The sequence below is a fragment of the Agelaius tricolor genome, unplaced genomic scaffold (assembly GCF_023055355.1).
Source record: "Agelaius tricolor isolate 1412-34295 unplaced genomic scaffold, bAgeTri1.0.p SCAF_18, whole genome shotgun sequence".
Classification (NCBI taxonomy): domain Eukaryota; kingdom Metazoa; phylum Chordata; class Aves; order Passeriformes; family Icteridae; genus Agelaius; species Agelaius tricolor.
In genome coordinates, this window is record NW_027269278.1 from 16,905,794 (window position 1) to 16,918,443 (window position 12,650).

The window sequence follows — 12,650 nt, forward strand, 5'->3', positions numbered from 1 at the left end:
GAATCCCCCTCTGGTGGGGCGGACCCAAAGCTGTGTTTGAAGCGGGTGCCGGTGTTCTCGCTGTCCTGTCACTCGTGCTGGTGGCACTGGCGCTGCCACCTTGGTCCTCTGTGCCTTCTGAAAGGGGCAGGAGAAGAACCTGCATGGGAGCAGTGCCAGGGGCATCACATCCCTGGCAGGAGCCTCTTCTCCATCAGGGGGCTGTGGGAGGAAGGCTGGCGCTGCACTGGCACTGGGAACAAGGGGGTTTTGGGGATAGCAGAGAGGAGAATAAAATCTGTCTTCCCTCCTTCCTGCTGCTGGCCAATGTGGGGCATTGAGGCCATGGCACTTGCAGCAACAGGGGGGTTGTTTTTAACCATTTTACAAACAAAAAGCAGCTCAGTGGGTTATAAAATGAGGGTTTGTCTGCCCAGCCAGGCAGGGTGTGAGGTGGCACAGAGCCCACCCGGTCCCTCAGGAGCCCCTTGGGATCCATCCCAGCTCTGCTGGACCAAGGTCCCACCTGAAGGGCACAAAGGCTGTGTGAATGCTCATGGAAACAGGGGTGCAGTGTGGGGAGGCAAGGCCAGGAGAGGCTTCACCCTGCCCTGTGCTGGCTGGGTCCCTGCCTGGAGCCCCCAAACCCTGCTCCCTTGGCAGCAGCTCTGTTTGTCAGGAGTGCTGACAGGCACACATGGAGCAGCACCCACATGAGCACGGGTGGGCTGTGCTGGGAGCAGCCATTTCTGCATTTTAGCTCTTCAGCAGGCAAGGAATGAGATTTCTCCTGGAAATACAGAAAGAAATGTCCCTTTCTGGGGAGCCCTGCCGTGCTGGGGCCTGGCCTGCAGTGCTGCTGGGGCAGAGGTGCTGTGATGGGCAGGGGGATTGAGCCTGGGGAGGATTTTCCCTTCCCCATCTGCTCCAGGGCTCTTTTCCACAGCCCCAGCATGGAACTGGCACCCTCCCCTCACTGCCTGAGAGCAAGGATGCATTAATTTCCACTGGTGTTTGACAGTATTAACCACTGCACAGCAACTGTCACGTGCAGGACAAAGCAAGAGACACAACACCTTTTGATTGTTATTTATATCTTACTGCAAACAGGAGCTTTTTGCCTTCATAGCCCTTTGACTCCTGTTGCAGGTGCCTGATTTGAAGGGCTAATCCTGTGCTCAGATCTTGCTGCAACCTCTCTTCTCTCTGCTCAGTGCCTCAGTGCAGGTCCCAGCCTCTCACTGCCCTGTCTGCTCTGGTTTAGCTTCCAAAACAAAGCTGCCACCACTGCAGCCCTCCTGCCAGCTTACCCAGCTGAGCTCCCAGGATCTTCTGGTGGTTTTTTTCCAACAGAGAGAAACGACAGAAAAATCCTTCCCTTGTCACAAAGCAAAGCCTGGGGTTGCACACAGGGAGGGAGCAGCTTGAAGGAAGGGCCTGGCAGGTGGCTGCTAAAGCTTCAAGCATGGCAAAAGTGTTCAGAATAATTGTGAGCATGTGAGGGGGGTTTATATTTAACAGGATGGCTTTGGGCATTCAGAACGTGTTCCATTTTTGTTTTAAACATCTACAAAGCCAGGTGCAGAGACAGGAGGAGAGGTGGAGTGGGTGGGGAATGGGGAGACCAAATTCCCTGGAACACCATGGTGGTGGTGGGAGCCCAGGACCTGGAGCAAGTCCCCATGTGCTCAGGGATTTGCAAAAGACGTTGTCTCCACCTCAGGGAGCTTCTAGCAAAGGTTTAAGATTCAACGTTGAGCTTTTTTTCATTTCAGCTTCATGCCTGTGTGAAGCTCACTTTAGGTCCCAAATCTGCTTTTCTTGAAGTCAGTCTCAGAATTGCTATTGACTTTAAATGCTGCAAGATCTCACCCATCAATTCTCCCATCTGTAAAAGGAGGATGGCAGGATTTCTGTGCCATCTGCGGTGCTGTGAAGCTGAAAACAATCATCATTTATAAAGTGCTTTGAGCTCAAATGGGAGCTTCTGGGTAAAGGCAAGGATGAAATGTTCCTGAATGTGCCAGTTGCATCTGATATCTGAGCCAGGGGCTGGGTTGAAGGTTTAGGAGGAACAGTCTGGTGTTGCAGAGGTGCTCCAGCTGCTGAATGTCTGGGATTATTTGTGCTGGTCAAAAGTTCCTGTTCATCATTACAAAATCAGGGCACAGAGGAGCTGGTGTCTGCATGTCCCACAAAAATCTCCCAAAACCCATGCTCTCCTTGAGCATCTGTGATTTTTTAACAGCCACAGTCCTCAGAGCTCCTGTCTCTGGCCACCATGTGAGTTAACAGCACGTGCACTGCAAGGAGGAAACTTGGAGCTACAGATGTTGGGCTTTTCTGAGGGCAATAGGAAGCGTCTGATGGGAACAAAGGACGTTCCTTCCTCTCCAGCTTTGCAGGGAAGCGGCCTAACCTTGCTTGACACATTTTTGCAGAAGGCTGAGAGCCAAACTGGGACAGCAAAGAGCAGGTTGTGGTTAAGCATGCTGTGTGAAGGTGAAATATTGAGAGGCTTGGAACACAAGCCCTGTGAGGAACAACTGAGGGAGCTATGGGGGTGTTTAGTTTGGAGAAAAGGAGACTCAGAGGTGATGTTATCACTCTACAGCTCCCTGAAAGGTGCCTGTGCTCAGCTGGGGCTGGGCTCTTTCTCCAGGCAGCACTGACAGAATGAGAGGACACAGCCTGAAGCTGCACCAAGGGAAATTTAGATTGGATATTAGGAAAAAGTTTTTCCAGAAAGGGTGATAAAGTTCTGGAATGTTCTGCCCAGGGAGGTGGTGGAGTCCCCATCCCTGGGTGTGTTTAACAAAGCCTGGGTGTGGCACTGGGTGCCAGGGTTCAGTTGAGGGGTTGGGGCTGAGGTGGACTGGATGATCTTGAAGATCTCTTCCAACCCAGCGATTCTGTGAATTCTGTGATTCTGTGTGATTCTGCATGTGATTCTGTGAATTCTATGGGATTCTGTGAGATTCTATGTGTGATTCTGTGAGATTCTGATTCTGTGAATTCTATGTGATTCTGTGTGATTCTGCATGTGATTCTGTGAATTCTGTGGGATTCTGTGAGATTCTATGTGTGATTCTGTGAGATTCTGATTCTGTGATTCTGTGAATTCTGTGTGATTCTGTGTGAATTCTGTGTGATCCCGTGAGATCCTGTGACACTCCACCTCTTGCCAGAGCGCTGCAAATCCCACCCAGCCGAGCCGAGCCCTGCTGACATCTGTCCTTTGTCCCTTTGCAGACACGAGCCACCAGGCGCGCTCGGTGTCCAGCCGTCCCTACTACAGCCTGCCCAACAGCAGCAGCCATGAGCGGCGCTCGGTGCTGGCTCTGGCGGAGCCGCCGCGCTTCCACTCGCAGGCCAAGGGCAAGAACGTGCGGCTGGACGCGCACTCGCGCCGGGCCACGCGCAGGAACAGCTTCTGCAACGGCGTCACCTTCACCAACCGGCCCATCCACCTCTACGAGAAGGTGCGCCTCAAGCTGGTGGCCGTGCACCACGGCTGGAGCGGGGCCCTGCGCTTCGGCTTCACCATCCACGACCCCTCGCAGATGAGCTCCGAGGAGATACCAAAGTACGCCTGCCCCGACCTCGTCACCCGCCCCGGCTACTGGGCCAAGGCCCTGCCCGAGAGGTTTGCGGTCAGGGACAATATCTTGGCCTTCTGGGTGGACCGGCACGGCAGAGTTTTCTACAGTATTAACGATGAGGAGCCCATCTTGTTTCACTGTGGTATTAAAGTTTCCGGGCCTCTTTGGGCGCTCATAGACGTCTATGGAATTACCCATGAAGTGCAAATTTTAGGTAAGTGTGTCTTTGTGGCCTGTGGGCTGCTCTTCTGCTTGCTCTTTCTGATGCATGATCTGTGTGAGCATTTCTATGGGACACTTTAGAAAATTAATTTGCTGTTGGTTTTGTACCGCCAATTAATCATTTTTCCTCTGCCAGCAGTAGCAATATATTCCAGAGATGGCAGTGATGAAAAGTCCTAAGGCTGCACATTATGGGAAGGGATAAATGGAAATCTTTACCTGTAATTCCACTCAGCTTTCCCTGAGCTGGATGTGCTGCTTTGGCATGGAAAAACATGGAGCAAGGTCCCAGGGACTGAGGAGACAAAAAGGACCAGTTGTGACTTTGTCTATTCTTTCCCAGCTACCAGTTACTGCCAGTCCATTGGAAAACTTTGAGTAATTGCCCAAGAGTTTCCTGGAGCCCTTCCTCAGCCCCTCTCTCTGCTCTTGGCCATGGTCCCACCCAGGCTGGCAGTTTGAGGGGCTGTGTTGGCACTGTGACCCTTCCTTGGCACAGGGACATCGCTCAGAGCCCTGGAATCAGGTGGAGTCTGGCTGGTTTACAGCCTCATCCTTAGGGAGGGCTGCAAGAGGGGATGAATCTGTTCCCATTAGCAAACCCAGCTGATGGCCATGGAATGATTTTCCTTTAGTGGCTTTTACAGCATTGAAATTTCTAATTAATTCAGCGTTAGATGGAGTGTTTGAACTGGGCTGCACCACAGGAAACACTTTTAAAATCCAAGAGAGTTGCCCTTTGCCGGAGACTCCTTGGAGCTGATGGAGTTTTAGCAGCCCAAGGCAGCTGCACCTGCCCCAGGGGATGGTGCTGCCAGCCTGGCACGGAGCAGGCACCAGGGCTGAGCTGTGGAATGGTGAGTCCAGAGGGCAGGCAGCTCCATCACATATCCTTCTCAGCAGTGCCAATTATTTTACAGGCGAGAAGGCCACACATAAACAACGCTTTTCCCTGTCTGCTGTGCCTCAAATGTGTAATTAAACTGCACCAGCAGCTTGTCCTGTAATTGCAGTTGTGACACACTCCAGCCTCTGGTGCTCATCACAGAGGAGAAGGAATGTTTGCTGTATTGGCCAAGGCAGCTGCTTTACCAGAGCTCTTCTTTCTCCTCATTAAATTGGAGCCTGAAAAATAAAATGCAGCTTCTTTCTGCTCCCCACCACCACTCCTGCCTGCAGCATCCAAGAGTTCCCAGTGAAAAGCTCAGGCTGAGAGCACCTGTACTCTGCTGGGAGGTTTTTTTAAATTAAAACACCAAACCCCCCACACTGCCCCAGGAATCAGGGCCATACTCAGCCACCTGGGGCACCAGGGGACCTGAATTCCTTGCTTAAAGATCTGCTTGTCTCTGCCTCATCCTCCCAAAATGTTCCGAGTTGAGAAAATTGTGAAATCCAGTTCTGAGGCATAAAATGTGTCTTTCAGCATCACGAGTCACAGAATGGTTTGGGCTGGAAGGAATCTTAGAGATCATCTCATTCCAGCCCCCTACCATGGGCAGGGGCACCTTCCACTATCCCAGGCTGTTCCAAGCCCTGTCCAACATGGCCTTGGACACTTCCAGGGATGAGACACCCGTCATGAAGTTTGGATGTGTCTGACTCCTCTGTGGGAGCATTTCTTGCCACACAAGCTGTGCTGGCTGAGAAGGAGCTGCTCCAGCCATCAGCCCACCCCAGTGGCCTCTCCTTCCTGGGTTTCTGAGTGAGGCAGGTTCTGCTTTGCAGCTGCTGGGTGGATTTGGGTGTTTTTCCTTTTTTGCCAAAAGCCTGGGGATTCTCTCCTCCAGGGAGCAGGCAGTGTTGGTGCTGGGCTGCTTCACCCCTCCCCATCTCTGGGAAGACCAGGAGTCATTCACACAGACTCTTAAATTCCACATGCTCTGACTTTGCTCAGTGCATTAAACCCTTCAGAGTGAAGTGTCCAGCTGCCCCTGCAGGGCTGGAGGTAGAAGGGTGAACAGTCCCAAACTTTCCCACACCTTTATATCACCCCCAAGCCTGGCATGGCTCAAGTGGAAACCTGGGAAATTAATTAAGGATCAACATCCTGACTTTCCCTTTGCTGTGAAAAGGGAAAACAACCTTCTGCTGTAAAAGCTTTCTAACACCTGCAGGAAGTAGCTTTTGTGACAAGCTCTCCATTCAAAACCTCTGCAGGGCTGTGAACACCCCTGAGATATGAGGCTTGAAATGACCTCTCTGGGACACACCTGTGCCTGGACACAGGTGTAAGGCATTGACAAGGAGTGTGGAAAGAATATCCATTCATCCTTGAGTCCATCACTTGTGGACCTGTCTTGCACAAGACCTTGGGACAACAAAATATTGAGATTTTTTTTTTTTTTAATAATATAACCTCAGAGCTATCAGATCCTTCTGTCAGAAAGCTGTAGGAGCACACTGGTTTCCAGCTTTTCCCCATTTCCCAGTGCAGGGAGCTCCCAGATCACACAGGTACTTTGGAACACTTGGTTTTCCTTGGCTGGTGCCAGATGCAGCCACTCTCTGCCTGCTCCACGTGTGACTCTGCACCAGGAGCTGTTCATTAGTCGTTGACCTGGGGCTGATTTTTCCTCATGGAGTCTGTAGGCTGCAATAACAACTGTAAGCATAAAAGCAGGCGGTTTTCTCTTGACTAAAGCCTCTGTGCCTGGGTTTCTCTCACAGACAGCATGTTTGCAGAGACCATGACCACGGCCCGGCTCAGCACCGCCCGGCTCAGCACCTGCCTTCCCCAGAGCAACCACGACTCGGCCAACTTCAACAACAACGAGCTCGAGAACAACCAAGTGGTGGCCAAAATTGCAAACCTGAACCTAAGCCGGGTACCAGGGCTTGGGACTGACAACCACATCATCCCCTGCTGCCCCAGCCGGCGGCAGCACGCCCAGGGAGTCCCGGCCTTCCTGGACACCGACCTGCGCTTCCACCCCACCCGCGGCCCCGACATCACCTTCTCCCAGGACAGGATGGTGGCCTGCACCAACTGGCAGGAGAGCAATAGGACCTTGGTGTTTTCTGACCGGCCTTTGCACATCGGGGAGAGCCTCTTTGTGGAAGTAGGACACCTGGGGCTGCCCTACTACGGGGCCCTCTCGTTCGGCATCACCTCTTGTGATCCGAGCACTTTGCGGACAAACGAGCTCCCAGCGGATCCGGATTTTCTCCTGGACCGTAAGGAGTACTGGGTGGTTTACAGGGCCTTCCCAGTGCTCAACAGTGGTGACATCCTCAGCTTCATGGTCTTGCCCAATGGAGAGGTGCACCACGGGGTCAACGGGGCCAGCCGGGGCATGCTCATGTGCGTGGACACCTCACAGTCCCTCTGGGTGTTTTTTACCATCCACGGTGTGATCAACCAGCTCAAAATCCTGGGTAAGTGCAGCACATGGAGCACCTGGCTGGAGTAGGTTCCTGGGCCAGAAGCAGAGCTCTGGGTTTGCACTCAGAATGTTCACTGATGGGAGGATGCAGCTCGTTGTGTTTGCAAACAAGAGTGACAAAGCATGGTGCCTGTCACAGAGATGTGTGCAGCCTCTAGGATTGCCCCAGGAAAGAATGAGGCTTGGGAGATAAAACAAGCACCAGGCAGAGAGGCGGAGATGGCTGTGGGGGGCAGCTTTTTTTCAGTGGGTTTGTTTATAGAAGGGAGTCTTTACAAACAGGGATGGTTGTGGGGGGCAGCTGTTTTTCAGTAGGCTTGTTTATAGAAGGGATTCTTTATAAACTCCCTATTCCAGCCCACAGGTATTAAACGTCTGCCTTGCTAAGGATGGTGATTTTTATGGGCACAGCTCTGGTTTAAGCATGGGCAGTAATTGCTCCTGAAGCACTGCCACAGCTCAGGGATCAGCTGGCACTTCTGATCCATTGCTGGTGACCAGTTCCAGCCTTTCTCATTTCCTTCTGTTAAGGATTCAATCAGAAAAGCAGATGTTAATGACTTTGTAAAGCAGGTTTTCTTCATCCAAAGCAATGGCTTTTCCCAGCTGACAGTGTGACAGCCACAGCTGGAGCCCACTGCTGCTGGGGAGAGTGGGACCGTGGGGAAGAGGAAAGGCAAATATTGCATAACCTGGTGCTTGCTTCTCTGAAGCTGAACAGGCATCGTACAAAGGCATAACAAGGTCCAGACCCTGGGCTCACATCCAGAATCTTGCCCTACGTTGTTTCCAAGGGGCAGCATTAACTCAGGACTTGCCCTGAAGTCGCTGTGCCGGGGGGTGGGAGCAGCTCAGCAGGCTGAGGGGTTTGGCCAGGTTTGGGGTGTCCCTCTGTGGGCTCAGCTCTCTCCTGTGTTCCCAGGCACGGTGCAGTCCAGCCCAGGGACGGTGTCTCCCTCAGGATCTCCTGGTGGCTCCCAGTATGACAGTGACTCAGACATGGCCTTCAGCGTCAACAGGTCCTCATCAGCCTCCGAGTCCTCGCTGGGTAAGGACAGCCAGCCTCAGCCGCAGGGAGGGGGGTTACCTCTCCTGCCAGGCCAACAGAAGGAATGGGAAGAAAACACAGTGCTGGAAAGGTTTTCATGGCCTGGAGAAGGGCTGTGCATTGGTTGTATCAGCCCCAGTGTGGCCAGCAGGAGCAGGGCAGGGACTGTCCCCTGTGCTGGGCACTGCTGAAGCTGCACCTCGAATCTTGTGTCCAACTCTGGGCTACTTGAGATGAGAAAGACATGGAGGGGCTGGAGCATGTCCAGGGAAGGGAATGGAGCTGGGAAAGGGGCTCAGCCTGGAGAAAAGGAGGCTCAGGGAGGACCCTCTGGCTCTGAACAACTCCCAGACAGGAGGGGACAGCCGGGGGAGTTGGGCTGTGCTGCCAGGGAACAGGAACAGGATGGGAGGAAACAGCATCTAGTTACACCAGGAGTGGTTTAATTCAAATATAAGGAATAATCTCTTTATGGAAAGGGTGGTCAGGTTTCGAACAAGCAACCCAGGGAAGTGGTGGAATCACCATCCCTACAAGTGTTCAGAAAATGTGTGGATGTGGCACCTGCCCCATGTGTAGAAAAGGGCTAACAGGCTCTGACTGCTGCACGTTGGAATACACTGGGATTCACTTGGCCAAAGAACCAAGCAATGACTAAGGACAGCCTTAAAACCTGCCTTAAGTGTGTCACACAGTGTCAGCTTTGCTCCATCCCAGTTGACCAGCTTCATTCTCCCTTTTCTTTTGCAGTGACCGCCCCCAGCTCCCCTTTGAGCCCCCCCATCTCTCCTGTCTTCTCCCCTCCGGAGCCATCGAGCAGCAAGAACGGGGAGTGCACCGTGTGCTTTGACAGCGAGGTGGACACGGTGATCTACACCTGCGGACACATGTGCCTCTGCAACACCTGTGGTCTTAAGCTGAAGAAGCAGCTCAACGCCTGCTGCCCCATTTGCCGACGGGTCATCAAAGATGTGATAAAGATTTACCGTCCGTAGGGGCTGCAGGAAGGGGGAACGCCGCTAGCAACCCACGCCTTTCCGTCCCTGCTTCTGGGTTATCGTGCTGGTCAGTCGTTATCCAGTGGCTCGTTATCTGTGTTTCCTTATTTGACTGCTAGGGCACAATTCAGGGAGCAAAGCTGAGGATCGTGTGGGGCCCGGGACCTGAGCCAGCTGCAAATGAGAAATTTCCCCTGCAAAGGCTCTTTTTTCTCTCCTCCTGCTGAGGGGGAGGCTCGCTGTGCTGTGGGTTCAGATGGGGAGGTTGTCACTTGGGCAGTGCCAGGTGCCACTGGGCAGTGCCAGGTGCCACTGGGCTGCCCGACCCTAAAACCCCACAGCTCTGGGCTGCTGCCAGGGCCTTGTGCTGTGGTGGAGTAAAAATGGGATAAAGCCCAGCAGGAGGGTTCAAAGTGGACAGAAATGATCTGGAAATGTCATGTAAGGAGAACCAGCTCAAGCCAAATAGTGACACAGCCAGACTGTCACTTATTGGGGTTCTGTCCCCATGAACAGACTCATGGGGACATGGAGGAGCTGGTCTGGGCTTAGATAATGCAGATTTTTCTTTCTGAGGCAGAACAGGGACTTCTGGCCACAGAGGCTGAGAGCCAGGGAGCTGCCCTGGGGTAGCAGTGAGGAGCAGGAGCCCACACAGAGCCCCTGTAGTGATGGAGCTGCAGGAGCTGTGAGGGGCACCTCGGGCACTGCCCTGCTGCCTTCTGAAGCCATAAACGCAGCCTGTGGGTGACAGGGGTGTGTGGATGGGACACTGCAGTGGTGGCCTTGCCACCTGCAGGCACACACCTCTGCACTTTGCTCTGCCCTCCTGGAGGTGGCACAGCTGCTGTGTCACCTGTCCTGCCTGTCACCTGTGCTAGACCTTCCCCTGCAGCCAGTGCCATGGCAGGGCTCAGCCTTCCTCCCGCCCCACCACGGGGATTTTTGGAGGCTTTGGTGAGAAATTAATTTCTGACCCAGTCCCATCAGGCTAACCTTTATTTCTGGGGACTGTATGTGCTGATTTTACTTGTTCTTTCTTTCCCAGCACAGCTCCCAGCTGCCTGCACACTGGGTCTCAAGTGTACCTGAGACCTTGCTGAGAAAAAACAGGGACTATCTCACTTGGCTTTACTGAGGAGGAAAGAAAAAGGCTCTGAGGCTGAATTAGATGGTGGGAATTTAAAGGTAAATGGGTTTTGGGTGTAATGTCAGCTGCAGGCAGCACCTGATTGTTCAGTACCAGGGCTGGTGTGAGGAGCTCAGCATCCTCCTCCCTGCTGCTCCAGTCTCTGTCCTTTGCCCATTGCACAGCCCCTATCCTGTCCTTCAGCCCCAGCCTGGCCAGTTTCCAGCTGCTTCAGGCTCAGAAAGAGGGAAAAAAGATGGAAATGGGAGGATGAGAGGAGCTGCGTCCCTGCAGCTCGGTGACCGTGTGCTACCAAGTGCACAAGAACAGCTTTTCAGAAAGGTGCAATTACCACATTTTAGCCTGGAAAAGGGAAAAAATGGAATGATAACTCCTGTACATTTTAGAGCTTCTGAGCACAGAGGGAGCCTGAGGGATGTCTGCCTATTCCCTCTCTCCTCCAAGGCTGTGGGTGTGTGGTGCTGCTGCCCAGGTGGGGGCTTGGCTGTGCCAGGAGAGCTGGGTTTGGCTACTGGCCTGTGCCAGCCCTGTGCCAGCCCTGTGCCAGCCCTGTGCCACGCTGCCATCAGGGAGGGCACAGCCAGGGAGCAGCTCATCCTCCTCCTGCAGCAGGCTGTGCTCACAGGGCACCCAGAAACCTTTTGTTTTTTCCTTGGAGTGCTGATGAACATTTTTATTGAGTGTGGAAGGAGAGGCTGCTGTGACCTCTCAGCCATGGCCCTGCACGAGGGCCCAACAGCTTTGCAGAGCCCTTTTTGAAGACCTTTTTGGTGCCACTGGCTGTGCCACCACCCTGAGCAGAGCCACTGCACCTTTCACTCCCACCTGTCCTCGAGGAGGAGCCAGGGCACATTCCCTGCATCTGGAGCTTTTCTGGACCTCCCAGCTGTCCTGCACCCCAGGCAGCACAGGCTCTGCATTGCCAGGGATGTCCCAGCCTCACGCTGGCAGAGCCAGGCCCAGCTGTGGGCAGTGCCAGGGTGTGTCAGCACCTGCCTGGGCACTGCCAGCCGTGGGAAGCCTTTCCCTGGGGAGGAATCCAAGGAGAGCTGTTGGAATGCCCAGCCTGGATCAGGTCTGGGCCGTGCCCAGGGTGCTGTCCCAGCTCCAGGGGTGCCCTTGGGTCACTGCTCCCAGTGACACCAGCGGGGCAGAGCCCCCCTGGCTCGGTGCCACCTCAGGGCCTCCATCAGCAGGGTGGGTGCAGCCTGGCTGGGGTTTTTTTGGTGTAGCTCTGTTTTGTATTTTTAAGCCAGCAAGGAGAAACACCGAATCCACCCCAGGAGCTGTTCAGGACACTTTGCAGAGGCTGAATTTTTGCTGTAGCAGCCAAAACCAGTTTGCAAGGAGGGGCAGCACCCAGTGAGGCCAGCAAGGAACCAAGAGGGATGGGAGAGCAGTGGACCTGTGGCCCTGCCTATCCAAGAGCAACAGGAATTTTCCAAAATAGGCCTCAAAAAAAAAAGAAAAAAAAAAAAGAAAAAAAAAAAGATTTCCAGGAAAAGGTAGCCTCTTACAGATTTCATTGTTAGTATTCGTATTGCTATTTTTTTTAAACAGTCCAATGATATATGATTTGTACAGAAGATCTGTTTGTGCCTTATAAGGGTGTCTGTGCACTTTTTATCCTTTTTAAAGCAACTTTTAAAAAGAAAAAAAAAAAAAAGATGGGGGGAGAAAACCAACACAGATCAATGGTAGTTTTATAGAATTTTGTGTTCACTGAGAATCCTGCTTTATACATATATATATATATGTATATACACACACACACACATATATATATATATATATATATAGGAGTGAAAAAGTGTTTATTTCCATGGATTTTCCCCTCCTCTCCTCCTTAACCATTGTTTGAAAATTTAAAGAAAAAAGGAAGAAAGGAAAGAGATGGGGGAACTCTTTTACCTCTCCCCCTTTCTGAGGCAGTTCCTCTCTTGTCGTTACCTTTATGATTCAATACTGTGACCTGTATTATCTTGTTGAAGCTGAATCAGATTTTGGACCTCTGTATTAGGCTTTTCCAGCAAAATTTTGGGGGGCCTGGGGAGGGAGGGCATCGCACGAGGGAGGGAGCTGCACCTCTACATGTCAGTGCTCTATAGTGTTCAGTGCTGTGTGTTTTCCTTTTGTCCATTTACCTGTTTTCCATGAATATAATTTTGACTTGTTTATGAAACAAATAAACCTTTGGCTTGTACAGAGTGCTCCAGAGTGCTTCAAAGAGTTTGAGCTGGGGGGGTGAGACAGCCTTGATTTGCA

The 12,650-nt window shown here is 52.5% G+C and overlaps 1 protein-coding gene across 1 annotated transcript in view; it reads left to right on the forward strand.

Moving 5' to 3' along the window:
- NEURL1B (neuralized E3 ubiquitin protein ligase 1B) overlaps nt 1-12,588 on the forward strand; it is a 33,445-nt gene extending 20,857 nt beyond the window's left edge. The window contains exons 2-5 of the mRNA XM_071443595.1: nt 3,232-3,795; nt 6,474-7,181; nt 8,112-8,237; nt 8,988-12,588. Coding sequence (XP_071299696.1) covers nt 3,232-3,795; nt 6,474-7,181; nt 8,112-8,237; nt 8,988-9,232 — 1,643 coding nt within the window. The 3' untranslated portion in view covers nt 9,233-12,588. The remainder of the gene's footprint in view (nt 1-3,231; nt 3,796-6,473; nt 7,182-8,111; nt 8,238-8,987) is intronic.
- Nucleotides 12,589-12,650: the final 62 nt, after the last annotated feature.